This window comes from Pyrus communis, chromosome 4 (assembly GCF_963583255.1).
Source record: "Pyrus communis chromosome 4, drPyrComm1.1, whole genome shotgun sequence".
Taxonomy (NCBI): domain Eukaryota; kingdom Viridiplantae; phylum Streptophyta; class Magnoliopsida; order Rosales; family Rosaceae; genus Pyrus; species Pyrus communis.
The window spans coordinates 5,840,454-5,867,802 of NC_084806.1; the positions used below are offsets into that span (position 1 = coordinate 5,840,454).

Below are 27,349 nucleotides of genomic sequence, written 5' to 3' on the forward strand. Positions count from 1 at the left end.
TCAAAACTATTTTTTCTTTTTTCTCTCTTTTCCTTGTGCTTTTATTTTCTCTTTTCCATCTTAGTTCTGTTTGTATGGACTGTGAACATTCTACATCTCACTTTTGTTACCTCGTATGTGAACATAGACCAGCATTACTAGACCATACGCTATTACCGGGAAAGCGAAAGTTCAAATCAGGGCTACTGGCTAGCTAATTGCAAAATCAGGAAATGAATTATCGCGTGTGTGAACAAAAGAATTAGATATTTTCGCACAAACTTTATCTTGATTCCAACCAAAAGTACACATTTTGATAACGACTCTACCTGAAATTCATACGTTGAACCCTTTCAAGACTGTATCTGGAATTTTATACCTTGTTTAACTTTTTAAGTACCGCTTCAGATGTAGTCACGAATTTAATCAAGTTGGTTAGAGCGTTCTTTTTTACCTTCGGCATCCAAGTTCAGATCTCCATCTTTGTACACGAATTTAATCAAGTTGGCTAGAGCATTGTTTGTTACCATCGGCGTCCAAGTTCAGATCTTCGTCTTTGTAGTTTAGATTGTAATAATCTTATTGTTTGTTAAAGAGACAATACCAGTTCGGAAGAATTATTGAAAATAATAATAATAATTAATGCTTAAACTATTTTTGTTCGTGATGCATAAGTAGCCAAGTTCATAGTCATTAACATGGCGGCATGGTGAAGCAGCCGGGCAGGCAAAGACATATGGGATGGGATCCACAAGCCATTGTTTTGCTTTTACTTTTTGGAGGAGAAGTCGACTGAGATGCTTTGTATTTAGTAAGTCATGCACTAGCATATACACACAAATAAGTAGCTCTCACTCATGACTCACTGCATGCATATCTTCTTTAAGTTATTTAATTTGATTAAATATCGTTCGTTAAAATACTTCTTTGACAAGAATCTAACGTAATTAAGACAAGAATGAAGATGTATACTACTAAACTATAGTACTAAAGCCACTTAATATCTATTTTCTATTCCAACAGTTTCTTCTAATACCAATTACAACATGATATATTTATATTAAGTAGTGAAAGATTTAAGAGAAATCATGCATTACTCTTTTTTTTAGTACAAATCATACATTATGTTAGCTATAATAATCTGATAAAAAATATATTTCTTTTGTGGAATTAAATAACGAGTTCATCATGTAAAAAAAAATCAATCCAGGTCTCTTCTAGATATAATTGGAGTAAAATAGCCCTAAATTGTGGCATTTAATCACTATATTCCATCAGTTTAATTGTGCCTTGTCAGCAAAAATTGAAGGGAGGGGAGGCTACCTTGTCTCAGGATCAGGGAATACTGCAAGTCTCTTTGAGAACTTAGGCCATCTCCAATTAACCCGACCAAAGGGCTATAGAGCTAAAAATAGTTCGAAATGACACGAAAACCGTCTCCAACCGAGGGCTAGGTCAAAGGGCTTGTGGGCCCCACATGACCAAAACCACCAAATCAGGCCAACAAGCTGGCCCAAATGAGTCAGCCATCCATTTCTCTTAAATACCTAAGCCTTTAAATTTAAGTTGATGTAGCCTTTAATATTTAAGTTGTAGTTTTTAAATTTAAGTTGTTGTAATCTTTAAATTATAATAATAAATTATGTTTGGCCTATGACTCTTTGGCCCCTTCGGTTGGAGATGGTTTTTATCACAGGACTATGTTTGGCCTATGATCCTTTGGTCCTCTCGGTTGGAGATGGTATGAAATATGGTATGACAATGTTTATTAAAATATAATTTCTTCAAATAGTTATAGGGCTAAAGAGAGCCCTCTGGTTTTCCTTCAGTTGAAGATGGCGTATAGAGAGTCTTAGCTCATTTTTAATTTTTATAGATTGCTCATCAAGAAAAATTGTCAATAACCAAACTTGACCTAAACCTTAGTCTATCAAAGAGTCCAGGCCCCACCAAATTCTCGGAGAAGAGGAATTTCAGGGTTTCTTGAGACTAACAATATAGTCGCATAAACAAACAAACAAATGAGAGAGGGGAAGGAGGCATCTCAAAATTACCAAACAAATGAAGTGTTGTGTTGAAATAATGCTGCCTCGTTATTAATTAAGGTTGTTCGAACAATCTTTGGGTCTTCTAGCTAGACACGAATTATTAAACATCCCTTCTAATAAGTAATTTATTATACCAACCAATTGCAAGCTATAGACTCCACAGAATCATGTATAAACTTTAATCTCCTAGCAGTTTAGAGCAGTGGTGGATTTAGGAAAAATTATTTGGAGGGTCACATGTAAAAGTTCACAAACATTTTTTAGACACATAATAACTTTAAACCATAGTTCCATTATTCATAACTTATAGAACAAATAATAATACAAGTTGCAATAGTCAATGATGTGTTTTCATGAAAACGCATCATTATAGCTTCATTATCAACAGAAGAAAAAACATTGCTTTAATATAAACCATCATGCTATCACTCAATCATTGATTTCATATTCGGTTACGCAATGGACTCTTCACAATTTTCATAGCGGAAATGGCTCTCTCCACGAAAGTAGTAGCAACCGGTAAAACTAAAGCAATGTACTTAGCAAATACACATGATTATTAATATTTTTTTGGCTGTTGGTGTTTTTATTTTATTTTATTAAACTAACTTGACGCAAAATGACATCGTTTTGGTCAGGTAATATTAAATAATAATAATAATAATAAGAAACTCAACTCTTCTTTTAGGCATTTTATCAAACAACTGAAGGGTATGTATGAAGTTAACTCCAATCTTCAAAGGGGTAGCATCCAAATTCTTCATGGACATTCACTGAAGTTTTGGGTGGTTGTGGGGGGGGGGGGGGGGGGGGTGTGTGGGTCACCTGACCCTCTAGCCCCTTAGTCCATCCGCCACTAGTTTAGAGTAAGGTGACTGGAAAACCAACTAACATGCGTATGAGATCATCACATTTGGGCTGATCTTCATTACAAAAAAGTCATGATCAAAGTAAGCACAGATTATGAAAATGTTAATGTTAGAATTCCTCTGTCCCACATCTGCTAGAAGGCTTGAGAATAAGCCCTTTAAATAGAATTACCCCACTCTAATTAACATCGAGGCCTTTTGAATTAAAACCTCACACCTGACAGATTGAGCATGTGGTTAAGTGGGGACAGTATTGGTGTTGTTGGAATGGGCCCTTGGCCCGTTTACCTAAAATTTAACATGGTATCAGAGTCAGGGGATGGACCTGTACTGCCACATGAACGGGTGGGTCTCCCTTGATCTCGCGAGAATGGGTGAGCCCCAACTTGGCTGCACGTAGGCCAAGACATGCCACGTGAATGGGTGGGTCCCCATTGGCCTCGCGCGAACGGGTGAGCCCTAGCTTAGCTCTACGTGGTTGTCGATGTGTAGAACTTCATGTGTGACCCATAAAATGGGGTCTCACGTGTGGGGGAGTGTTAGAATTCCTCTGTCCCACATCTGCCAGAAGGCTTAAGAACTAGCCCTTTAAATAGAATTACCTCATTCTAACTAACACCGAGACCTTTTGGATTAAAACCCCACACCTGACAGATTGAGCAGGTGGTTAAATGGGGACAATATCAGTGTTGTTGGAGTGAGCTCTTGGCCTGTCTACCTGAAATTTAACAATTAATGGCAAATCCAAAAGATATGCATCATTGACAAGTAACAACTTGACAAATAGATCATGCAATGCCTTATCCGATCAAGCTCTATCTCTTCTTTTAGGATAACTTCTCTCAGCACTCAAAATTAAACTTCCTCTAATCCTTTGTCATTTTCCTCGATGACGTCATTCAATTATCCACCGATTAAAAGATGAACATGTCAATGCCCCAATGGGGTCGTACTTTAGCCAAGGATCGATCAAATCCTATCTCGCGCGCACCTTCCCTCTAACTTTATATATCCCCTTTATCCTATTTGTCTCCAAATTATAAATAGTAAAGGCTTTATGCTTGGCTATTTACATATGCATGTATAAATTGTTTTGGTTGTAATTTTAATATGAATACTTTTGCATGCATCTGGTTTACAAAAATGTCAGACGCATGCAAAAACTAAGAACCATTAAATGTATTTATTGAGAGTATGAGGGTTGGTTTGGGGTTGTGGTACTTTAAAAAAAAAAAAAAACAGCTTATTACAAAAATTTGGAATATCAAATGTGTTTGATAAAAAAAAAAAAAACTAATGAAAAGAGCTTCAAATCTTTACATTTTAATATAAAAAAAAAAAAAATCATCCACTAGCTTTATTTAATGATAATAACAAAAGAATAAAAACTAAAAAAAATAAAAAAACCATAAAAAACCCAACTTGCGCTGGGCACGTCCACCCCTCTTCCACACTCCACTTTTTTCTTCCATTGTCACCTACATTAATAGATTTCTTTCTTTCTTTTTTTCTTTTTTTGCTTAGAATAAGAAAAAGACTTCAAATTGAATTACATTCCCTAATTTTATTTTTGTAGTGTTGTTTCCCAATAGTAGTTATGATGACAAGAATGTGCCTGGAACATAGGGTGGTACACCACATATCTCTATACAAGTTGTGAGATTCTTGTGTTAAAAAATTAATAACATAAAAAATAAAAAAATTTCCACCACTTACATAATAACACGTGGTGTACCACTTGTGTCACAGGCACAAGGAAAAAAAATTCTCCAAGATGACACCCAAGCTCAAAAAATTTGATGGAGAGCTACATTTATTATTGTAGGTATGTAAAAAATGTGAGGAAATTTTAATTTGGTAATTGAAAATAGCTTTTTAAATATAATTACTGAGAACACAATCGTCTCAATGTTTTGATCTAAATGGTCACTTCTAGGTTCATCATTTTCAGTGCAACGGGTGCTTTTACAAAACCAAAAAGGGTCTAAGTTTCAAATAGAACTGAACCAAGAATTAAACACTATTTACAAAACTTGACCAATAAGTATACACTATTCATGAAACTAGACCACTAAGTAGACACTATTTATGAACTGGACTAATAAGTGGATACTATTTATGAAACGAAAACAAGAATTAGGCATTATTTCCAACTAAACCAATAGGTGGAAACTATTTATGAAACTGGACTATACACTATTTATGAAACTAGAGTAAGAACTAGACAATATTTATGAAATGTGACCAAGAACTAGGCACTATTTATTAAAGTTGATCAATAACTAGACACTATTTATTAAATCAAACCAAGAAAGAGACACTATTTATGAAATTATACTAATTACCATACATTATTTATAAAACTAGACACAATAACTAAGTATTATTTATGAAACATGACCACTAACTAGACCCTATTTACGAAAGTGGACAAAAAAACTAGGCGCTATTTGTGAAATTGGACCAATAAATACTTTAATACCGTTCAGTTTCAAAAATAGTGTTCAGTTTCATAAACGGTGTTTATGATGGATCAGGTTTTTTCTTTTATATATATATATATTAAAATTGTGTCATTTTCATTAAAATTTAATTCTTTTTTATTAAATAAAGTTATAGCATGCTTTTTTTGTATATTAAAATATACTTAGCCCAAGCTATTTTCATGAAAGTTCTAAAAAAAAAAAAAGCTTTTAAAAAAAAATGTTGTCAATAACAATAGAAAAGTATAGAAAAGTAGAAGAAGGGTCTACCAAGCTTCCAAAAAAAGGTTTGTTTTTTTTTTTTTTTTTTTTTTTTTAAGCATAGTCAACACTACCTATTTAATGAAAATTTCAAATGGCAATACCCCTCATATTTGGTTATTCTTCATATTGTCAATTGTATTTGGTTATTCTTTGCATGTACTTATAAAGTATTTGGTTATTCATCATATTGTCAATTGTATTTATGGTAAAGCCTCAATTTCCTTTAATATTGTTTTGTTGCCTAAACAACATTGCGCGCGGATGAGCCGTGTCTAAGCATCAATGCGCACACTTTCAAAACGATGTGTATTGATGAGATTTCTAGTGGTGCAACTAGTCTTATAATAATTATGGATGTTGTTATCTACACATCATTTTTTAATTTTCATATACCTCTCTTATTTTTTAATTGTCGGATTGAATAAATTAAATATGATCTATAACAGAAATGATCAAAGAATGTGTAAAAAATAAAGATAAAAATAAAAAGTATGTGAATAAACTCCACCCATAATTATTTGCATAACATTTCAAATGGTGAGCATATCCACCTTTATCTCCTTATCCTGTACGAGAGAGAATCATGCACTTTGCTTGGATTATTCGCATACATCAAACATAAGCCACTTGGATATTAATATAGTATAAGTAAGTCCCAACTCCCATTTACAAGTTCACCAAGAAAAAAACTCCCATTTACAAAGTGGAGGGCATAACGAACCCTAGAAACGCAATTCCTTGCAATTCCATTTTGCATTTCATACAGTCATTCTGGTGTGGATTTAGCAATACCCTTGTGAAGAATAAATAATAAGCATTTTCCTCTTCTTTTGTGATGCTCTTTTCCCCTTTTCCTTATTCCGTTAGTTACACAATTTTTATTTGCCTTTTGTGGTATACATTTGGGATCGGATATTCATATGAACACATTTGAAAAATCCTGCCCCTGCAAATCTCTTTTTACCCATGGCAAGGACCCACTTACGACACTTGTAAATGGGATGCTGACGCCTTCTTGTTGTCTAACCTTAACAAGTAACCATCCAACTTGGAGTGTTAAGATACCTAGTCGGGCAGGTGATCCTCTACCACAGTGATGAAGAGGAATGACGTCCTTGCATGATATCGTGGGTTCGAACCCCATCAGTTGCTAATATCGCTCAACTCAAAAAAAAAGAAAAAAAAGATACCTAGTCGGTTGTCGTTTGTATCAATTTTCTAAAGCGTGTGAGTCACTTGTGTCATCTCCAAACTTGACCCATCTTCAATGGGACAATAGTGAGAGTATCAATCCATTTTTTTATATGTAGGATCGATATTCTTAATAGACAGTAATATTGGGGAAGGACCGTGACTGATGAAATGAGTAGAGCAGATATGTTGTGGAAACTTTGTTGTGTATGATATATGTACCTAACAATTTGTTACTGAGCTCTCAATATATGCACGATGAATGATCATCACCTTATACAATTTTGTGCTGGCATATTGATATAGGATATAACCCATATTGGACCCTACTTACCAACTTACCATTAAAATTGATTCACATGGGTAGAATTTTTAACCTACAAAAAGGTGATGGCTATTACTGTTTTAAGTTTAACACTTTCAAAAAAATATTGTGCTCACTTTGTAACGAGAGAATGACACCAAACGAATTTCACAATTAAGATCAATCAAAACATAAAAATGGATGGAGAAGAAGTTTTTCATGTGGTACATTTCGATGAGGGTAAAAGTTTAGCAAAACTTAGACCAAATGTAGTAGGTATACCTTAAAAACTTGGTAGAACAACAGAAAACGACTAGAAACAACACATTTGAGAGAATTTAGGATGCCAATTTAGTGCCTTTGTAGTGGTATTGTAGTGCATTTGTAATGACATTTGTAGTGGTATTTGTAGTGCATTTGTAGTATTTTAATATTAGTTTTTCTAGTTTAAGTAGTTCATTGTTAGTCCTCGTGTAATACATATTTAACAAGAATGAGTTAAAGTTCCTTAGTAATTTAAAATTCCTCTTCCAAACATAGCATAAGTGTTCTCATAGAAAACTTATAGTTCACATGATATATATTTTTTTTCTTTCTAATTTACTAATATTTGCCGTCGCCAAACAGTTTACAATTTTCTAGTTTGAGATCCATGACAATTTAGTTCATGTCCATTCAAAAATTGCAACACGAACATTTAGGTTGTCAATCAGTACAAATAATCTAACCATCAAGTTATTAATCTTTGTTTTTGTAAGATGTAACACAATTAAACTTTTTTTTCCTGACATATGCATGTGAGTTATTGTATGCTACATGAATAACAAATAAGTGTTTTTTTTTTTATATAAATAAGAAAACCCTTAAAACAATATGTAGTACTGTGCATGCAAAAATAAATAAATCTATCAAATTCCTATTAAAAACAATGGTTACGGAGGATCATGGTGTAACAATTTTATAGTACTGACTGGTAATTAAGAAGAAGCCATTGAAGTTTTACGGAGAAAAGGGGATAGAGCCATAAAAATAGAGAAGGAATCCCTCTGAGACTGCCGTGCAATGTGCCTCGTACAGAGTCTGGTAGTATGGAGTGAAATCGATATATATTCTTGGACTCCTAAGATGGCAGATGATGACATGGATTGGCTGCATGCACTGTGCAGGGTTTTGGCACTCTCCCAAAGATGTGAAATTGGTAAAAGTAATCGGCGGGGGCTGGGACTGGGACGTCGATGATTGGAACCCAGTGGACGTTGAGCTTTAATTCTTGAAGCTTTGGAACTTTCTATAATTTCTTTGCTCAGTGGGGGACCTGACGGTTCAGTGATGTGTGGATGGTCCTCCACTCCCAATTGAACCTTTGAGTATTTGATGCTTTGAAGGCTGAGAACCGTGAACTGAAAGTATTGAACGGATAAAAAGTTCAAAGGAGAAGAATATTCCCAAAAAGATTTTTTTTTTTTTTTAAATATCCACGTACGAAGGAAATTTATTGATATGATATTACCAAAAAGATTTTTTCGTCATTCTTTTTATTTATTTCTAGAAGTCATGTGTTTTTGTTAGGGTTGGTAGTTTTATGCTAGTTTTGTACTGCCAAGTCTAGAAAGGTTGCCTCCTCCTAATTAGATATCTCTTCCACCAACCTATATAATGAATTATCCTTGATTAATGGTTTGCCAAATGGTTGATTAGATATTGAGAAGTTGATGTACAAATTGACCAAGCTTCGAAGGCTCACGTTGGAACAGATAAACACATGATTGGATGCAATTGATTATATGTTATATTTTACCCCAAACTAGAGAGCATGTGAGAAATCAACAAGACTAGTTTTTGTTACATGAGTAGTGGTAAATAATTGCATAATAATCATTAGAAATAAGTTAATCTATGTGATGTTTCGGTATGCATTGTAAGTTCAAAAGAAAAGAAGCTTATCTATCTTGTGAGATCTAGGCCCTACATAATATAACGGTTCCGTCGATGCCTACAAAACATTAGTTTTAGGAATGCTCTTATGCTAGTATTATCTTCAATACAATGTAAAAGCGTTGGGAATATATGTAAGTTGAGGTCGACGAGGAATCTAGTTTCGTAAAGGAAACTACTACATTCAAACTTTGAAGTTGGAAGAAGAGTAGAGAAAGTGTAAGATGACAATAGCATAAAGGGTCCAAAACCGTCCACAATCTAGGAAGCTCTCTACATGATTGGATTCCCGACATTTTTTACACAAGAGACCGACCTAATTGTCCAGTATTCAATATGCTTGGCATCTCCTTGTATCATGTGAATGCACGTAAAAGTACGTTGTGTTGGATCACTTAGTATTACCGTTTAAGAATATTTTTTTTAACTATTAATTTAAGAGGAAAATTAGACTCTCATAGACAGCGAGTAAGATGCTAGAACTTTTAGCTCACTTGTTGTATGGCTTGGCCAAAAATTCTCTACCTTAAATGAAAAGATATCCTGACGTTTAGGACAGAACAAAAGGAAGGGAAATTATGGAATAATTGAAGCCGATGGGCTGGCACTGCCAGTAGTTTTGAGGCCCAACTAAAGCCTAGGACAGAAATAATGGGCTTTCCTCTTGGGGTTGGTACGGATTTATGGTGTACAAGTTTAATTTGCCCCTCGACCCAGTTATCGTTTGTTTACATGAGCGCTTGTGTGGGCAGGCTCGGCCCCGACAGATTTATGGGCATAGATGAGAGAGCCTAGAATTTTGGTGTAAGATCCATGAGGAAAAATAGTTATATATCAATATATGGGTACTTAATGTATCTGGTTCGGTTTTTGAATGGCAAAATTGAGAACCGAATCGGTTCAAGTTAAATTGAACTCATTATGATGGTCACTAGAGATGGGAAATCAACCCGTTAGATAGTTTATGGATAACTATTAAGACCAGTTGCGTTTGATTTCAACATAATATGTTGGTGAGATTGGTAGTGGTGATGATGGTGCAATGGTGAAATTAACTAAATGGTCTTAATGGTTAACCATTAACAATCCAATGAGTTGTTTTGCCATGCCACCCCTACCTTAGAGCAGCTTTAGCAGGAGCTTGTGCTCGAGGGACAGGTTGTGGAACAGGGCCAGAGAGCCTGAGTGGGGAGGTCCAGCGTGTGCTGGCGATGGAGCCTGAGCGGCCCCGAGGGAAAGGCCCAGCAAGAGTTGCCAGCCCGAGAGCCCGAGGTGGAGGTGATGCACGCTGACGTCAGGGTGAAGATGCATGGATTTTCTGGTCTGGGAGGAGCCTGGAGTCTCGGTTCTGGTCGTCAGACATCATCTCGTAGAGGGTTTGGGACTGGGTCGGTCGAGTCAAAGACTGATTTGACTCGGCGGCGGCGGCGGCGGCGGCGGCGGCGGCGGCGGCGGTTGGGGAGAAGGAGGGGAGGATAGGGGCTTGGGGGGCGAGGAGGTGCGGGAATAGAGCTTGGAGAGGGATCTTGACGGCGAGAGAAAAAGAGGTGGGGGAGTTGGGTTTGCGTTGGAATTTAGAGAGGCTACGTCGTTGGGTCAGAGTTTTGAGGACAACCGACGATGAATGTGCTTCTTCTGCAAATAGGGGAGGGGATTACAGAGAGAGAAAAAGAGAGCTCTAAGAGAAACTCGGGTTAAAAGATATGGGTTTTTTTTACAGGAAACAGAGGAATGAGAGCTCTGAGAGCTCGGGGGAATTAAGTGAATGGGAAAGAAAACCCAGAAGTGGGATTTTTGTGGGGATGCAAGGATTGAAAGAAAGTAATATATTTTATGGGAAAATGAAAAAAGTAAAATATTTTGTATTATTTTATAAATAAATAATATTTTATTACCTATTGCCAAGGTTATTGAAGTGCAACGGTGGAGATGCAAAAGGCGATTATTGTTCATTAAGGGCAATTACTGTTCACTAGGTGGATAATATATTGTATTGCCTAGGGGGCCTTTCCCACGATGGAACTGCTCTTAGGTGAGACTATTATGTTTTAAAAGCCATCGTTGGTGCCTAGGAGATTGTATTGGACAATTTACTATATCCAATGTACGTTAAACGAAGAACTTGAGACAAACTTTCAAATTTTGTCCAAGTTGAAGGTAAAAGAAAAGATGAATTAGTTCATGAGAGAAACTTTATCTCTTCAAATCTTATTAAAATGGCTGAAACCTAGTGGCCACACATATGCCTCCTTTTAGCTTCAACTTGAACAAAATTTCAAAGTTGACATTCATTTATTCGCTCATCATATATGAAATCTAATGAATTATCCAATTCAATCATTCTAAAACAAACGTGGCCATGGTGTATATTAGCAGCTTTGAGTTAGGAAATATAGTATATCAATAACTACTTATGTGAATAGTAACTCAACCCTTCCTAGTAAGTATACAAAATTGTGTAGCTAATCAAGTTCCCCACCACTTTGTCTCGTTACGTTATCTAGAGGAGAGCAAATTATGCATGTCACTATTTTATTGAAACCAAAAGTTATGATATCGATGAACTCGTTTTATATAAATCACTCTCTGGAAGAAAAATCATCATTATGTTAGATATGGTGCTTGGTATATTCTCTGTTTTGGCCAGTAGAATATATGAATGAAAGGTGGGAAGTCTCTCTAGAACTACCACCACCACGCGTATCAACCGAACCAAAGGAAGCAGCCAAATCCACTCCCACCTCCCTTTCTTTTCTTTCCACCAAGAAAATTTAAAAAAGAAAATAATTATTATATCCAATTCAAAAAAATGCACACTCCTCAGTTGCATACTGTTCCTCTCCCTCACCAAATTCCATGGATGCCAAGAATCCACCTGAATAATTCCCTCTGGATTCTCCACCCTTTCTCTTCCTCCTTCTCCTCCTCCTTCTCGCCCTCTCAGCCGCCACCACCTCTCTTCACCTAAGACATGACTCCTTCCTACTGCTTATCTTCTGCAAGAACCACCCCCACACCAAAAGCATTCCTCCACAATTCCCACCTCTACCTCCCAAAGCACGGCTCCATTTTCCTCCCAACAGAACCCCACTTTCCCAAGAAAGTCACAAACTTTCTCAGCTCCCAAACACCATTAACCAAGTCTTTTCTCCCCACTTTGAGGCTCAACGCGTCCAAACTCACACACCCCTTTGCCAGTTTATCCTCTTTCGCCGATGCCGAAGGTGAAAACGAAGAACAAAACCAAGATGTCAAAGCCGAACAACATCACGAAATAGCAGAAACAGGGGAACAAACCAAGTCGCCAGGAATGGCCCAGGCCTTCCACATATCTTCCAGCACCGCCTCCGCCATTTCCATCTGCATAGCGTTTACGGCTCTGAGCCTTTCGTTTTTCATGAAGTCTCTGGGGCAAGGCCTGGCCGTTAAGACCAAGATGCTGTCTTATGCTACTCTGCTTTTCGCGTTTTACATGGCGTGGAACATCGGAGCCAACGACGTGGCCAATGCCATGGGGACTTCGGTGGGCTCGGGAGCGCTGCCGCTGCGGCAGGCGGTGCTGACGGCGGGGGTTTTGGAATTCTCAGGGGCGTTTCTGATGGGGACTAACGTGACGAGCACGATGCAAAAGGGGATCCTTGTTGCTAATGTGTTTCAGGGGAAGGATCCTCTGCTTTTTGCTGGGTTGCTTGCTTCTCTTGCTGCTGCTGGTACTTGGTTGCAGGTGTACTTCTCTTCTTCCTATGTTTTCATTTTATAGACTAATTCTATATATCCTAATTGATTGCGTGATATTTTATTGGAATTTCAATTCAGCGTCCAAAAGTGCATGGTAGTGCAAATTAAGGCTAATGCCTCTAAATGACAGTTCGTGTTGCCTAAAGTTTCAATTTAGTTTGAACCTCGCTATACTTTTAATTCGTGTCAATTTACCCCCGACGTTAGTTTTGAATTACTGCAAATGTATAAGTTTACGATTCTTCTGAATTTGTTTGTCACAACTCGATTATCAAAATTTCAAATAATTATTAATTCACTTAGTAAAAACATTTTGTGGACGTATATGCCCCAAAAATTTACTCACATGCATTGCATCATTGCATGTGAAGAAACTCGATATTTGAAATAAAATAAATAGAACCACATAGTCGACTGATCTGTATGTGCTATTGTAACAAAATTGATACTTAAGGGGTCATTGACGTAAAAATTTAGAGGGCTCAAAACTAAATTGAAAGTTCAGAGAGCAAAGTGAAACGGGGTCTACAACTTAAGGGAGTTGCTAGCATGACACGCCTGATCTTGATATTCCCCAAACACCAAGGTAGGCACGTGATGGCCGACATCCGAAGGTGACGAAGCCATATTAGGATGCATGAGAAATAATAAATATAAACAATACTTATAAATTTAAATACAATGCTTATGCAATTGAGGAATGTATTCAGAGCATACAACTAATCTGAGACACTAAAACAGGAATAATATAAAATTGAATGAACAAAGGGATGGGTGCTACACCGAGAGGACTTGAAGACGCCAATCCGGAAGTGCCTTAATGCCGGGATTGTACGCCTCGATTCTAAGTCCTGAGGAGGCGCAAAACAAAACATGAGTGGACCAATTTGATATATAGTAATACTAAAACAATTATTCAACAACGTACTAACCCCCAAAGCTTATGAAAACTCAATAGTATAATATGTAATAGGTTTTCCGAAAACCCTAGCATGCCATAAAACCTTCGTAAAACATATATTATATATAGTGTGCTAAGTAGTGTGTATATAGAACACTTCTTTATTCATCCGAAGGTTCTACATCACGCGCCCTTAGACAGATCATTTGCCCGTAGGCACTACATATCCTGGCCGAAGCCAATATAAGTATCTTCTGCCTGTAGGCACTACATCTCCCGATCGAAGCCAACATAAATATCTCTCGGCTGAAGCCACCAACCTACGCCCTGCCGAAGCCAATATAAATATCAATCGCTCGTAGGCTCCTACAGCACCCCCGAAGGCATATAAGTATCAATCACCCGTAGGCTCCTACAGAGCCCACCCGAAGGCATATATAAGTATCACTCGCCCGTAGGCAAGATCGTTCGAATAACCATTAAGTAAGTACATAAGTGTATATATATATATATATATATATATATAAGTATCAATCGCCCGTAGGCTCCTACAACGCCCACCCGAAGGCATATATAAGTATCACTCGCCCGTAGGCAGGATCGTTCGAATAACCATTAAGTAAGTACATAAGTATATATATATATATATATATATATATATATCTATCTTAATCGGAGTTCAGTAGCTAAAACGTCATGTCGTAAAACTTATTCATTGTATATAGTCATCAATCATATATACTACGAAGAACGTGAAAATTGATAAAGTATGGTATTCCAGAATATTCTCAGAAAGCATGATATCTCATAAATTGTAAATCTATTTTACTCATAAAACATAACCATTAAATCATGTTTTTCATGCATGCATTTCTAGTAGCAAAATCATGCATTTTAGAAGGGGTCCACTCACCTTACATCGTAAGCGAAAAGCCGTGCAAACAAGGGTGGACAGAAATGCCATAAACAATTGCACCTAAGCACATAAAGGGTCCAATTAATAAAACTCTATCATAACAATTGAATTTGGGAAAATGGACATCGGAATTGGGATCAAGACGTCGAAATTAGCCTAGAAGGGGTCCCGAACAAAACCCGAAAAAGTCAATTGGTCAACGTTGACCAAAGTCAATAGGTCCGACCGGGGTCATCTTTCGAGTTGGGTCAACGCAAGTTTAGGTCGGGTCAACAGTTAGTGGGTTGGCCTAGTTCAGTTGGGTCAAATGGGTTGGGTTGGGTTGGGTTAGGTTGGATCCGGTTAGGGTTTAGGACTTGGGTTAGGGTTAGGTTTAGGTGGGTTGAGCCGAGTTAGGTTAGTGGGTTAGGGCCTAGGCTAATGGGCTGTCACGCCCAAAGGTTTGGATTTCTGGGTTCTAATTTAAATGGGTTGGGCTTGGATTTGGGCTGGTTACTCGGCCCAAGGGTTTAGGCTGGTTCAATAGGTTGGCCTAGCAACTGCGTTGGGTGTCTAATTGGGTTGTGGGTCGTAACCGCCCAATTGTTTCGCGGGCTGCCGGAACCACGAAGGAGATGGCCGGAGAAGTCGCCGGGAATTCTCGAGCTCCGATGGAGCTCGAAACAAAACCATTTTTAGTGTATAAACTATCAAAATGAAGCTAAGGAGAAGGAGAATGAAGATTTACCAACATAAGGGCAAGCCGTGGTCGGAAAGCGGCTGGAAAACCTCTGCAACTCGCGGCCTAGTCATCGGGAAATTGGGAAATGCTTCCCCGGAGCTATCTCTGCGTTCAAACGTTCCAAGTTTCTCAAAAACAGCCTAATCTAACCTATGACAACAACTAAAGAGGTCTAGGGTGCTTACCTTGGTCGGGAAAACAGAGAACTCGCCGGGAGTTCATCGGGGAAAACCCAAAATAGTGAACTCCGCCACTGCCGAAGCTCCACAATCTGGGCCAGGGGTCGAGACGACGGTTCATATTTTGGTGGTGTTTCTGTCGCCATTGTTGCAGGTGTGGGTGAGTCATAGAGAGGAGAAGGAGAACTTGCAGAGGGGGAGAGAGTTCCAAGAGTGAGAGGCACGAGAGAGGTGAGGGAGAGAGAACAACCGGGCCAGGGGGACACAAAACAAAAGGTGGGCCCCTCCTAGGCACACCTAGTAAGACCCAAAAACATTATTTTAAACAAATATCCCATAACCAAAATGAAATTACAACATTGTCTTTTTGCTTCGTAAAATCTTTACATAGCATGTTGGTGTCTTGATTGTTTCAAAATTCCTCCTTATGGTTTCCTAACTTATACTTATGGGATAAAATTACTAAAATTCCCATGTAACAAAAGGGGAGATAGTAAGAAGAAGCTTTTGCGGACTTGGTACAAATCTTATTGCCTCTTGGGAGACATGAAATTCAAATAATTAGTATTCATAAGTTTTTAAGTTTATATGAAATGATTTATTATTCGTTTCATAAGTTTTATATGCTACATTGCCATGTTCTTTCTGCCATCCATGAGTAATTGTTTTCTGCTAGTCAGGTTGCATCATATTATGGCTGGCCGGTCTCGACAACGCACTGTATAGTTGGATCCATGGTCGGATTCGGGCTTGTCTATGGCGGTCCAGATGCTGTCTTCTGGAGTTCGTTGGCAAGGGTGACTTCGTCGTGGGTGATCTCTCCGTTCATGGGAGCCCTGGTGTCCTTTCTTGTGTACAAATGCATTCGTAGGGTATGTTCTACTTCCTTGGAGATGCAACTGTCAAATGATCCTCAGCCTTTTATCATATATGGGTATGCCGTTGGCTTATGAATTCTGATACCATATCAGAAATTGAGCTCACCAATATTTGTTGCACTTGTAACCTTTAATCCATCTTATTGTAGCCCCACTCTGTGCAGGACGTCTTGTTTTATGAAGGACACAATGCAATGAGACATCGTCACTTCTACTCAGTTTTCTTCAACTTTGATCTCGTCAATTGACGTGATTGATTGTTTTAGGGCTTAGAATCGTCACTTGGAGCTTATAACCTGGTTTTATGTTCGAATTTGGATACACTTTTTAGTTCTTACTTCTTACCACCCTTCTTCTTCTCTATTCCGTTCAGTATGTGTACAGCGCTCCAAATCCGGGACAAGCCGCAGCTGCAGCAGCACCAATTGCTGTACTAGTCGGCGTAACTGGAATCTCATTCGCAGTCTTTCCTCTCGGGAAAAGCTTGCCTTTGGCTCTGGCCAAGGCTCTAGCCTGTGGAGTTGCAGGTGCAGTCCTCCTGTACAGAATTATCCACAGGCAGCTAGGTCATCTCCTCGTCAAGGCCATGTCATCGGAAGCAGAGCAAATGGAGGGTACCATCCAGCAAAAAAATATCGGATTTCTCACTGATATTGCAGGTCCAACCGGCACACAGTTGGAAATAGTATATGGGGTTTTCGGATACATGCAAGTCCTCTCAGCATGCTTCATGTCATTTGCTCACGGCGGGAATGATGTCTCCAACGCAATAGGTCCTTTGGCTGGTGCATTATCTATTCTTCATGGCCGCGCTAGTGGAGCGGACATTGTTATTCCGACTGATGTTCTAGCATGGGGAGGGTTCGGAATTGTAGCAGGTATCACAATGTGGGGGTATAGGGTGATAGCAACCTTTGGGAAGAAGATTACTGAACTGACACCTACTAGAGGATTTGCGGCTGAGTTTGCAGGAGCCTCGGTGGTTCTGTTTGCGTCAAAGCTGGGACTGCCCATCTCCGCCACACACACTCTGGTGGGTGCAGTCATGGGGGTGGGATTTGCAAGGGGGCTCAATAGTGTCAGAGCAGAAACTGTGAGGGAAATTGTGACTTCTTGGGTTGTGACAATTCCTGCTGGTGCTTTCTTTTCGGTTTTATACACATGGATCTTTACCAAGCTTTTATCTTATATTTTGTGAGACTACATTTGAAGATTGAAGTGATGAAACCTGATGTAAGTTATTAATTAAGAAAACCATCACTTTTTTTCTGAATTTGATTTACTAATGATCCTGCTTGTTCTCAAAGCCTTTTTCTTCTCAAATTTCCTTCGTCGGGCATTTCTCTGGCCTTAAAAGGGCCTCCTGCGGATTTTTGAACACTTCTGGGCGGGCGACACATACCAGGATACTTTTCCATCAACTGAGATACAGGAACTACATTCTGGTACAGCTCCTCTCGACCGCCTGCATGAACTATCCCCACAAATACATCCTTTGAGCGCCATCTCAAGTCTAATGATATGGAAGCAGCATCTACTTCCTTTACTTCGGATCTGTCATCCATGAAAGGTCCTGTCAACTGCTTGTTTCGTTTAGATCCACTATCAGGATTCCAGGCTAGGCCTAACAACTGGATGCACCGCTTCAGCATAGCCCTTCAGCATACTCCATTGGTGGGAAGTGTGAGCATTCTATTGCCTTGAAATTATTGAGCATTGACCACACCGCATAGTTCCTGGTTTTTCATGGCCGGCTTTCCTTCATATAATATTCTCTTCCACAGGAAGCTGTGATGAAACCAAGGCTCTCATAGTTGCAAACATCAGGAAGGAACAATTTCGTTGTCACTGTCGGATGTGAAAACCAAGCGGATGCTAATGAATATAATAAACCACCAATTAGGACTCAAATTTTGTTTACTAGTATGAACTCGTGCCGACATATCCTTGTGCTTGTATCATATTCCCATAGGCCTGAAGAAGCCTGCCTTCCCAACTTCTTCAGTCTTTTCCAGTTGTTATGGAGAACCAAACAACCCCGCTTCGCACAGCCAGCTCTCACGTTTTTCCTCTGCCACAGGTCCAGATATGCGCCATTTGGGAAGGGCTCTCTGTCCAAGAAATGGACAGTCACATTTGTTTCAGGTTCCAAGCATTTATTGTCACCCACACGATTGGAACCCCCTTCTCCACATAGTGTGTCGTAGAAGCGGCTGCTCAGATAGACCCGAAGTTGGTGCATGTGCCACCACCTTCTTCATAGCATTGATTGTCGAACTACCAGTACGGGCAAAGTAAAAGCCAGAGTTCAAGCGTCTAGGTACGTTAAATGGTCCTGCACACCGAAAAGAACCACAGAGAGGTTTTTAAGGCGATAGATAAATTGTCGTACTGATGGAGATATCACCGAAAAGTTATCAAGTAATATTCCAAACACCAGATAAATTTCATCAATCTTCTTTTTCTCCTCCACTCTATGTTTGTACCAAGTGTTTATATACCATTAGAAAAGAAGAGTGATCATGTACACAGGATATCCTCAAGAAAAGCACCTGTCGTGTTGAATTCATCAGATTGAACGACAACAATAGCAGGGCAAAGAGAGTAGAGCAATGGCAGCGGATTTCCAAACCAATATACATCCACATCGCTAAGAAGCACGTTGTAACCCAGCGTCAGTATCTTCAAAACCATTCGGGACTTCACTTTGGTCAACTTCTGAAAACATTTTGTTCCAAAGTCGCAATCGCTGCTGATCTCGCTCGGAGCTAATGGATCCCTGAAAACAGGTAGGCCCTAACAGTAATACAAAACAGACAATCAAAATGACGAGTGCATTTGATTTGGAGATCAATCTACAATACAGACTAGCATCACGATGTTTGAGTTTCCATTTACCGAAACTTCAGAGAGTAAATATCGAAACTTCCTGCAAGACAGCAAACTCGTATATTTCCTTGTCAAGGGCACAAATGATAAAATTTGTGATTTGCAATTGGCGCAATCTGCACACCCAGCTCATTAGCATGTCCTTGTAACTATATCCCGCAGCAGCAAGCACAATTTGTGTTATTTTTGTGTGCATTTAACGGTAGAAGTGTCTCCAAGGAGAAAGGAAAGTCTAATGGTTTTGAACGCCTTGGTGGAACCATGAGAGAGCAATTAGACAACCGGCCTAGTGATTTGACACCGTCAACCAAACCCAAAGTTTTCACCTTCCACCAGGAATGCAGTATCCTTGCTTTTCGTAATCTCCCTGCACATTGGCATTCCATTGGACAAACAACGTTTTCCCTAGTTCCCTTCACTAGGAGTCCATGGCCATCTCTGAACAAAAATCTCCTGCAACTCAAGGAAGAGAGCACAATATCAATGGAGGTGTCCTGAATGGCTGGCTGATCAATGGAGAATATAGTAATCCTCAGAGTGTCCGAACCGCCGGCAGCTCGTTGACCAAACTGGGGCCTCATGATCTGATCTTTGAGGGAAGGTAAGCATTGGGTGGCATACAGGGAGAGGGTAACCAGCGCCAATCCAGTTGGGCAAATTGTACCATAAACTCCATACTCCCACCTTAAATGCCTGCAAAACCCAGTTAGCCAAATTGTACCTACATGATCTGATCTCTAATTTAATTGATTTTCTTTGAACGACGAACTAATTTTCTTCTGGAAAAAAAAATGGATTACACATCATCTGGGTAGAACAATAAAAAGACATCATATTTCTGATCCTTTAGGCACAAACCAAGGGGGGGAAATCAGCGATGTTGATATGAACAAACACTGTAGGAACATTGGAGCAACAAAGAGAAATTATGTTGGGTCACAAGACTCTGCAACTATAAATCGTGATGCCACAAAACTGGATTATTATAATTCCTACAAAACCACCATCAGCTCATACTCCACCAGCCAGCTTCAAACCGTCGAGCATGCGGTGCCATACTGCCATTATCCTCGGGACTTAATTGAACCATCCGACAATGTACACCGATTTCATATTTGGAGCAACACTCAACTGCAGTATCTGCATACAGTGCACTGGCTTTGCTGCGAAACTCAGTTCCAGCTCTTATCTGACATTCAGACTCGTAATGAACATTACTGTGGCTCTCTATTGCTATAGGATCCTTCCTCCAATCATCTCTGCCGCCGCACAGGTGATCTGGATCTTGACCTTCTTCCCCTATATATTAATTAGTATAGTTAAAACAGACCAGAGAGCGATTAGAGTTGTAGAAGCAGATGCCTGGCAATATCACCTGAGTAGTTGCTTATTGATAGCTGTATATGTCTGAAAAACAATACACAACAACGATTTCATGGCAACATACCTGCTCGTCTCAAGAGAAGAATAAGGAGAATGCCTGTGTTGAGAATGCTTGCTATGTGGAGACCGCGAAACTTGTCTAGAAATGAAAACATCCATGATACTGATTTGGTGAATTAAACATGCATGGTTCAGTAGAGAAATGCTCAGCCTTTTGCAGAGTCATACTTGATAAGAAGTGACCCATTAGAACATATTTTTCGGCTTCTGATGACTATGTAAAGAACATATATGAGCAAGTCATAATTCTCAAAAGGGTTGAGAAAACAAAAGGTTTAAGCTTTTCTCTGCACATTACTACATGTCAACTTAAACTAGACATAAACCAAGTTCCAAATGGTAAAACCGACAAAAAACATACAGTGAGATCCAGGATAAACCACACCCCCCCCCCCTCTCCCCCCAAATCACGATTATGTTTTTGTTGCAGCATTGCATACAAGGTTACCAGGATCCAGATGACTGATCTCTATTCATATAGGCAATACACCAATAATGAAACCATGTATACCTTTTCACTCTTCATCCCGAATTTTAGTTTTTATTTCTGATCTTGTGAATCAATTCAAAATAAAGAGCTTAACATATTATACCTGACATTTCATAACCTCAAAATGTTAAGGCAGTAAAATCATTCACAAAGGGAAAGAGAAAGCTGAAAGATTTACAAATTCTAATACAAAAAAAGGGAAAAGACAAATGCAATGTAATTGAGAAAAGAATATACACTGATTTACTGCAAAGTATAAAACATGAACCATCACAAAAAAGTTCCAATCTCGCACAAGTCACATTGGAGCCACAAAAAAAAACCTCAGATAAACAGATTTAAAATCAGTTCATTTTGTATCTTTTACCTTTTGCATTAACCTGCTAATGACATTACCTTTAGTTTATTTTGATTTCTCTGTATAAAACTTTCATATAAGAGGACAACAGTCCAAAACATATTATCAATTTTGATTTACCGGAGCTTTGTAAAACTCATTGGGATGAACCTTATAAATTATAATGCAGCAGAGAAGAAAAAATGAAGAAAAAAAATTACTGATAAATGGTACCTTCTCCTAGACTTGATGGGTGATGGTGATAAGTTACGTCTCCTTGAATGGCGCTTCCTGCCACATTATACTATATGAATCACAGTGTAATATAAGTTGAACTGAAAAAGATATAGTCAGACGACCACAATGAAGAACCTTTTAGAATCATCAGAAGCTTCATCGCTTGAATCATCCTTGCTGTTTCTTCCTCTACTGGCAACAGAAGAGGAGCGCCTTCCCTTGTGCCTGCTTGAGTCAGTAGAATGTTTATGTCTTGATCTATCACCCTCCTTTTCCTTTGTCCGTCCTCTTTTCCTGTCCTTATCTTCTTTAGCACTAGCCCTATGGAGTTGCTCTGTTTCTCTTCTGTCCTCCTTGGCATCAGCAAGGGAAGACCTTTTTCTTGACTCAGATTCCTTAACACTTTGCTCTTTCACCTTTTCTTTTGAGCCATTCCGATCATCTGTCCTTTCCTTTCTCGGATAATGTCCCTTATGATTCTCATCACCCTTCTCATCTGTCCTAAACTTACCACTTTCTATCTCCTTATTGATATCTTTTACAGAACTCTTTTTATTCTCATCTCGATCATGCTTATCAGGTTTCATCGTGGACTCCATAACTTGTGGGTCATCTTTTGATGCGTTTTTCACATTGACAGTTTCTTTAGGTAGTTCAGGTTTGAATATCCCTACAGTATCCTTCAACCTAGAGGCAGTAGTTCCATCTGGCAAAATTCTATCACCATTACTATCATCATTCTTGTTTCTATTATTAGACTCAAGTGAACTGGTTTTGCCCCGTCCACTCTCCAAAATTGTCTGATTTTTACTATGCTCTTGAAGCTCTACAGAAGAACGGTCATTTGCAGTGGCATCATGCCTATCATTTGAAGGCCTTCTGACAGTTGACTGCTGAAGCTTAGCATCTTTCCCAGAATTTGGCACACCAGAACTCTGAATATCACTATCTCCATCTTCATCATCTGTAGCATAATTTGCAAGACCCAATACATCACCAGGTAAAGTAGAGCTAGATTTTACATCTCCACTCTCATATTCCTTAGACTTGGCCGCAATTAGAACTTTTGCAGAAGCCTTGGGAGTTGTAACTGCTGGCGGAGATGGCAATACCTTATGGTTTGAAATGAGTGTCCTCTGTTCCACTGTACCAGTTGACACAATTGATTAACTTCTTTCCTTCTTTGTTATTAAAAAAAAATTACAAAGAAAGAGTGCTAGACTAAACAAACAACATGTAAATATATAAGCACAAATCTAAGGAGCAATTATGGTACAATTACCTTCAACTGTCAGATCATCTTCAGTAAGAACTTTTGTAGCAATTTCATCAAACAGCTCATCAGTAACCTGTATAGAAACATAGAAGTTAAAGATACAGTATTATGGAGTTAAATAAGGCAATCCAGACTCTTGAACACTACAACCTTCAAGAAAACTTCAGTTAGGATACGCTTTATTTCTTGGTTAATTGCTGCAGTCCTAGCAGCTTCCACTTGATCCTACAAAACAAAAAGATATGGCCTGTCGATCCCCCAATGAAAATGAAATGCATGAAATACCTATTATTATGAGGTGAAAATATGGACAAAGAAAAAAAATGCAATTTTATAGAAAGTGCAGTTCACTAGAGGTGATACAGATGCAAAATGAATCATCTTCAGGTGACATAACAAAACCTCATCATCCTCTTCTTCTGTTGGTCTAGAAAAATCGATGCTCTTGCTGTCTGCTTGATCACCTTTCCCAAAAGATCTATCAAAACCTTCATCCTCAAAAGATTGAGTTTCCTCCTTAGGATGGTCCATAGAAGAACTTGTGATTACTGCTTTCTTAATTTCGTCTCTAAGCCAACTAGGCACTGGAGCCTGGCAGAAATTTCAGTAGAACAGATTTAATAACAATCATGTAAGTCACCATCAAGTATATAAACATATGTTAACAATGGCATAGTTTACCTTTTTGGGGCGCTCAGTAACTGTAGAAACTCCATACGCATCACCAGGGAAGGCTGCAGTAGGGTGAACTGTGGTTCCTGCAGTGAGAGCAAAGGGCATTGCAGCAGATGGGAAACTTCCAAACGAATGTGGAGAATGGCCAGGAACAGGAGATGGTATTGCATTGGAGGGATCATGCTGCAGAATTAAACAAATGTTGGCAGACATTCATACAAAGGACTTAGAACTAAAGATAGACACATGACACCAGAATTAACACCTGTAGTCCTGATGGAACTGGAACATTATGAGGATAACCTACACCAGGTGCAACAGAACTAGGCCAGGTATTCACGGAGGGTACTGTGGTCGCTGGGTCGACACCTCTTATAGTTCCATGTGAATCATGATAAGTATAGCTGGACTGCACGTGTGGACCATGATCAGAGGTAAACCCACGTGCAAATTCTAAAGGCTGGTCAGCAAGATTGGTTGTTGGATCAGCAGACTGACTGCCATAGGCAAAAGGAAAGGGCTGTGATGGCTGCATGTGATGTTGTCCTTCTTGAGCTGCAGTCCCTTCATTGCCTGCCATTCAAGTAAATAGTCAAACAGCAAATCAAAAGGCTTTTTAGGGGAAATATCCTTGGAACAAATAAGGGTACAAATTCTCTCCTAAGGGTACAAGCTCATCTCTTTTGCATGAATTCCTACATGGACCATAAAAATCCGATGTAAATGTGAGAACAGAGATGTAACCAGACTCTAAATATTCCATTTCAACTACAAGTATTAGAGTTGGATACTTATTCTCTTTCTAATCTCTGCATAGGCATATTATTTCCAAAAACCCATTTATATTTCCACAAATCCAACTCGGAGCATCTGTACAGGGAAGATGGAGTTCTTGACAATTAATATTGCTCTTTTTAATGGAGATGGTCGCCACTCAATCAAATGGAAAATGTATTCTTTGTGTGCATGGTACGACTCCTTCAACTTAAAAAAAGAAGATAATTTAATTGGCAGAGTAACAAAATCAGCATATCTGATTGGGTATGAGTCAATTACTCTGAACTCCTTTGAACTTTGCACCAATTGCTTGCTGAGGTGTCTCTTGCAATTAAAAGAAATTTAATTTACAACTATTCCCAAAATCTAAGTTGTTAGGATGTTTGCAAACAAATATTTTATACTCCCAACACTCCCCGACTAATGTGGTCTCACCCCACTTCTTGCTTAACCAACATGTGAAATTCGTAAATTTCTAAGGCTTGCATGGTTCACCCATAACAAGCTTTATTATATTCTACCAATTCGTAGTCATAATAAATATTGGAGAGGTAGTACTATGTCTGGCAAGGGAGTTTGGAATAATATACTCTCATTCTCATTGATATAATTATTATTTTAAAAAATCCAGATGGAGGCCTACATCTGCAGAAAGACTGTCAAGTTTATGCATTTCATTGCATTACATCTATAACCAATAGCAAAAAATGGTATTAGGATTGTGAAAAACAAACTGAACATCCATTCGAAATAGATAACTAATGAATGAGAACAGCTATCTCAAACAAAACAAAAAATTGACAAGAAGGAGATCCACTTAACCAGTTATTATCAACCACCTACTTATATCAAGATTAATTTGGTTGAACTAATCACAGCCGAAAGAAGCAATGTCCAATTAAGATTATCAAGATACTTTAATGATCAGTATGGAAGGTCCTATATTTGGTATAATTGAAAAAAATCCAGAATGTCGAACTAAGGAGTAAAATTGAGTTCCATAACAGCAGTTGTGGAACACAAGCTTCACATGCAAAGCCAATACCATTTGAATTATTACCTGTCACAGAAGAATAACTATAAGGTACCTCCTGCTGATGGACAGATGGACTTGTAGATAAGATTCCTTGACGGTGAAACAGAGCATTTGAGTCCCCAGCTGGCGTTCCATCTCTAACAGCGTGATGAAGATAAGGAGATAGTTCAGAGCCGATTGATGAAGTCTCCTGGGAATGAATTCCCGGTGGGTAGTGTGTTGGAGCACCTGAAACTGGAACCTGTTGATAGCTAGATGCAGAAAATGACTGATGGTGACTACCAGAATAGTGCGGGTCACCGTTGTGGGGATACTGTTCCTGATAATGACTCTGTTCTTCTAATCCCCCCGCCGGTGGAAACTGCAACTGTTGATGTTGAGTCTCCACTGCCGTTCTAGCATCTGCCCAAGCCTTAGCCTTCGCTTCCCAATCTTGATTATTTGGGGCTACCATTACATAAAACAATCAAATTTAATTCATTGCCATTAACCCGCAAAAAGCAGAAAATCCCATTCCTAGCAGCATTTTACCTTTACACTAGATCAAATAAGCAATTGGATAGTTCAACAAATAGGACCTCGAGTTTGTTTTACTTCACAAAGGAACTAATTTTACCGAACAGATTAAGTTGACAACAAAGATATAACGGGGAACATGGTGTTTTACTGCATATGAATTCAACAAATAAAGTTGTGGTTTACATGAAATGTGATGCGGAGAGAACTCACCTGCGTAGTTCGGCCAACTCGGAGGAGCAGCTCCCCACTCCTGCAAAGGTTTATGCTTTGCGTTAGAACATCAGCATTACAACTTTGACCCCAAATACAGATACAGTGATTGTTTTAATCAAAAGAAGAACAAGTATCAATGTTAACCCTCACATCAAGATTCAAGGATAAACAACGAGTTCAATGCACCCAAAATTAAATTATCAACACCAGGTGCACATGCATACATATACATGCACTGATATACATACATATATATATATATATAGACAGAGAGACAGAGAGAAAGAGTTTAGGGAATGCCTGGGCGTGCTGATAAGAATGAGGTGGAGGAGGGCGAGGCGGAGGGGGAGGCAGGTGAGGGCGAGATTGATGAGGAGGGGGAGGGGGAGGGGGAGGAGGGAAGTGGGCGTGATTTGGGGGTTGCGCAGGATAAGGGTGAGGGGGCGGAGGATAAGAACCCAAGGGAGGGAGATGTTCAGCGTACGGTGGTGGTGGTGGTGGTGGAGCCGGTGGGTACTGGTACTGGTTGGGGTACCAGTCTGGCCTTGGTTGCTGCTGCTGCTGGTGGTAGTGATAGGGATCCGACGTGACCCGTGGTTGCGGCGGCGGGGGCGGTCTCAGGTACCGCTGCTGCGCTTGGTACGAATCCATGGCGATTTCCCTTTGGATTTTTGGCCTTCTTTTTCCTGTTTTTTTATTTATTTTTTTCGTTTTTTTGCTTTTTTTGGTTATTTGTAGCGAGGGTTTGCACAAGTGTTGTGTAATTGAATGGAAGACGAAGGAGGAAGAGAGAGGGCCCTCTGATTTCGTTTCTATGTTTCCACCCCGCGGCCCCGCGGGGGTTTCTATAACTTGGGCCTTTGGGCCGCGGGGGTTTACTTTTTGCGGTTCTGATTTTTCACACTATTTTTACTTTCTTATATTCTTTTTTATTTTTTATGATTAAACAAGATTAAAGAATATTTAAAAGCATTTACTATTAAGATCATGTGTTCAAGTCCTCCAATATCGGTTCCATCATAGATTCACAACAGGAGAAAAATAAATAAAA

The 27,349-nt window shown here is 39.0% G+C and overlaps 3 protein-coding genes across 5 annotated transcripts; 1 reads left to right on the forward strand and 2 right to left on the reverse strand.

The window, feature by feature from the left end:
• Window positions 1–11,729: 11,729 nt before the first annotated feature.
• Window positions 11,730–17,604, forward strand: LOC137730463 (inorganic phosphate transporter 2-1, chloroplastic-like). Its single transcript, XM_068469452.1, has 3 exons — window positions 11,730–12,797; window positions 16,209–16,400; window positions 16,780–17,604. Exons 1-3 carry the CDS (start codon window positions 12,045–12,047, stop codon window positions 17,602–17,604), a joined length of 1,770 nt encoding a protein of 589 aa, XP_068325553.1. The 5' UTR covers window positions 11,730–12,044.
• Window positions 13,550–15,713, reverse strand: LOC137730704 (uncharacterized). Its single transcript, XM_068469664.1, has 4 exons — window positions 15,535–15,713; window positions 15,356–15,454; window positions 14,626–14,688; window positions 13,550–13,662 (listed from the first exon to the last, which is right to left on the reverse strand). Exons 1-4 carry the CDS (start codon window positions 15,672–15,674, stop codon window positions 13,656–13,658), a joined length of 309 nt encoding a protein of 102 aa, XP_068325765.1. The 5' UTR covers window positions 15,675–15,713; the 3' UTR covers window positions 13,550–13,655.
• Window positions 17,605–20,107: 2,503 nt separating the features above from the next.
• LOC137730920 (uncharacterized) lies at window positions 20,108–27,089 on the reverse strand. Of its 3 annotated transcripts, XM_068469927.1 has the most exons (12): window positions 26,599–27,089; window positions 26,296–26,335; window positions 25,591–26,013; window positions 24,019–24,326; window positions 23,760–23,936; window positions 23,481–23,669; window positions 23,229–23,303; window positions 23,085–23,151; window positions 21,938–22,946; window positions 21,800–21,856; window positions 20,743–20,817; window positions 20,108–20,594 (listed from the first exon to the last, which is right to left on the reverse strand). In XM_068469927.1, exons 1-12 carry the CDS (start codon window positions 26,947–26,949, stop codon window positions 20,549–20,551), a joined length of 2,817 nt encoding a protein of 938 aa, XP_068326028.1. In that variant the 5' UTR covers window positions 26,950–27,089; the 3' UTR covers window positions 20,108–20,548. The 3 variants fall into 3 exon arrangements, with proteins under 3 accessions (XP_068326028.1, XP_068326029.1, XP_068326027.1); XM_068469928.1 differs by having other exon boundaries at window positions 20,108–20,817; window positions 24,061–24,326; XM_068469926.1 differs by having other exon boundaries at window positions 20,108–20,817.
• Window positions 27,090–27,349: the final 260 nt, after the last annotated feature.

Bases quoted from the DNA above. Each gene is read 5' to 3' on its own strand.
- LOC137730920 (XM_068469926.1), bottom strand. From the start codon at position 26,949: ATGGATTCGTACCAAGCGCAGCAGCGGTACCTGAGACCGCCCCCGCCG. The intron at 23,152-23,228 runs GTTGTAGTGTTC...GTTTCTATACAG, and splicing joins TAACTGAAGTTTTCTTGAAG to GTTACTGATGAGCTGTTTGA. The intron at 21,857-21,937 runs GTTCTTCATTGT...ATAATGTGGCAG, and splicing joins GCTTCTGATGATTCTAAAAG to GAAGCGCCATTCAAGGAGAC.
- LOC137730463 (XM_068469452.1), top strand. From the start codon at position 12,045: ATGACTCCTTCCTACTGCTTATCTTCTGCAAGAACCACCCCCACACCA. The intron at 12,798-16,208 runs GTGTACTTCTCT...TCTGCTAGTCAG, and splicing joins CTGCTGGTACTTGGTTGCAG to GTTGCATCATATTATGGCTG. The intron at 16,401-16,779 runs GTATGTTCTACT...TATTCCGTTCAG, and splicing joins TGTACAAATGCATTCGTAGG to TATGTGTACAGCGCTCCAAA.
- LOC137730704 (XM_068469664.1), bottom strand. From the start codon at position 15,674: ATGGCGACAGAAACACCACCAAAATATGAACCGTCGTCTCGACCCCTG. The intron at 15,455-15,534 runs GTAAGCACCCTA...GTTTGAACGCAG, and splicing joins TCTCTGTTTTCCCGACCAAG to AGATAGCTCCGGGGAAGCAT. The intron at 14,689-15,355 runs GTAAATCTTCAT...TTATGTGCTTAG, and splicing joins CACGGCTTGCCCTTATGTTG to GTGCAATTGTTTATGGCATT.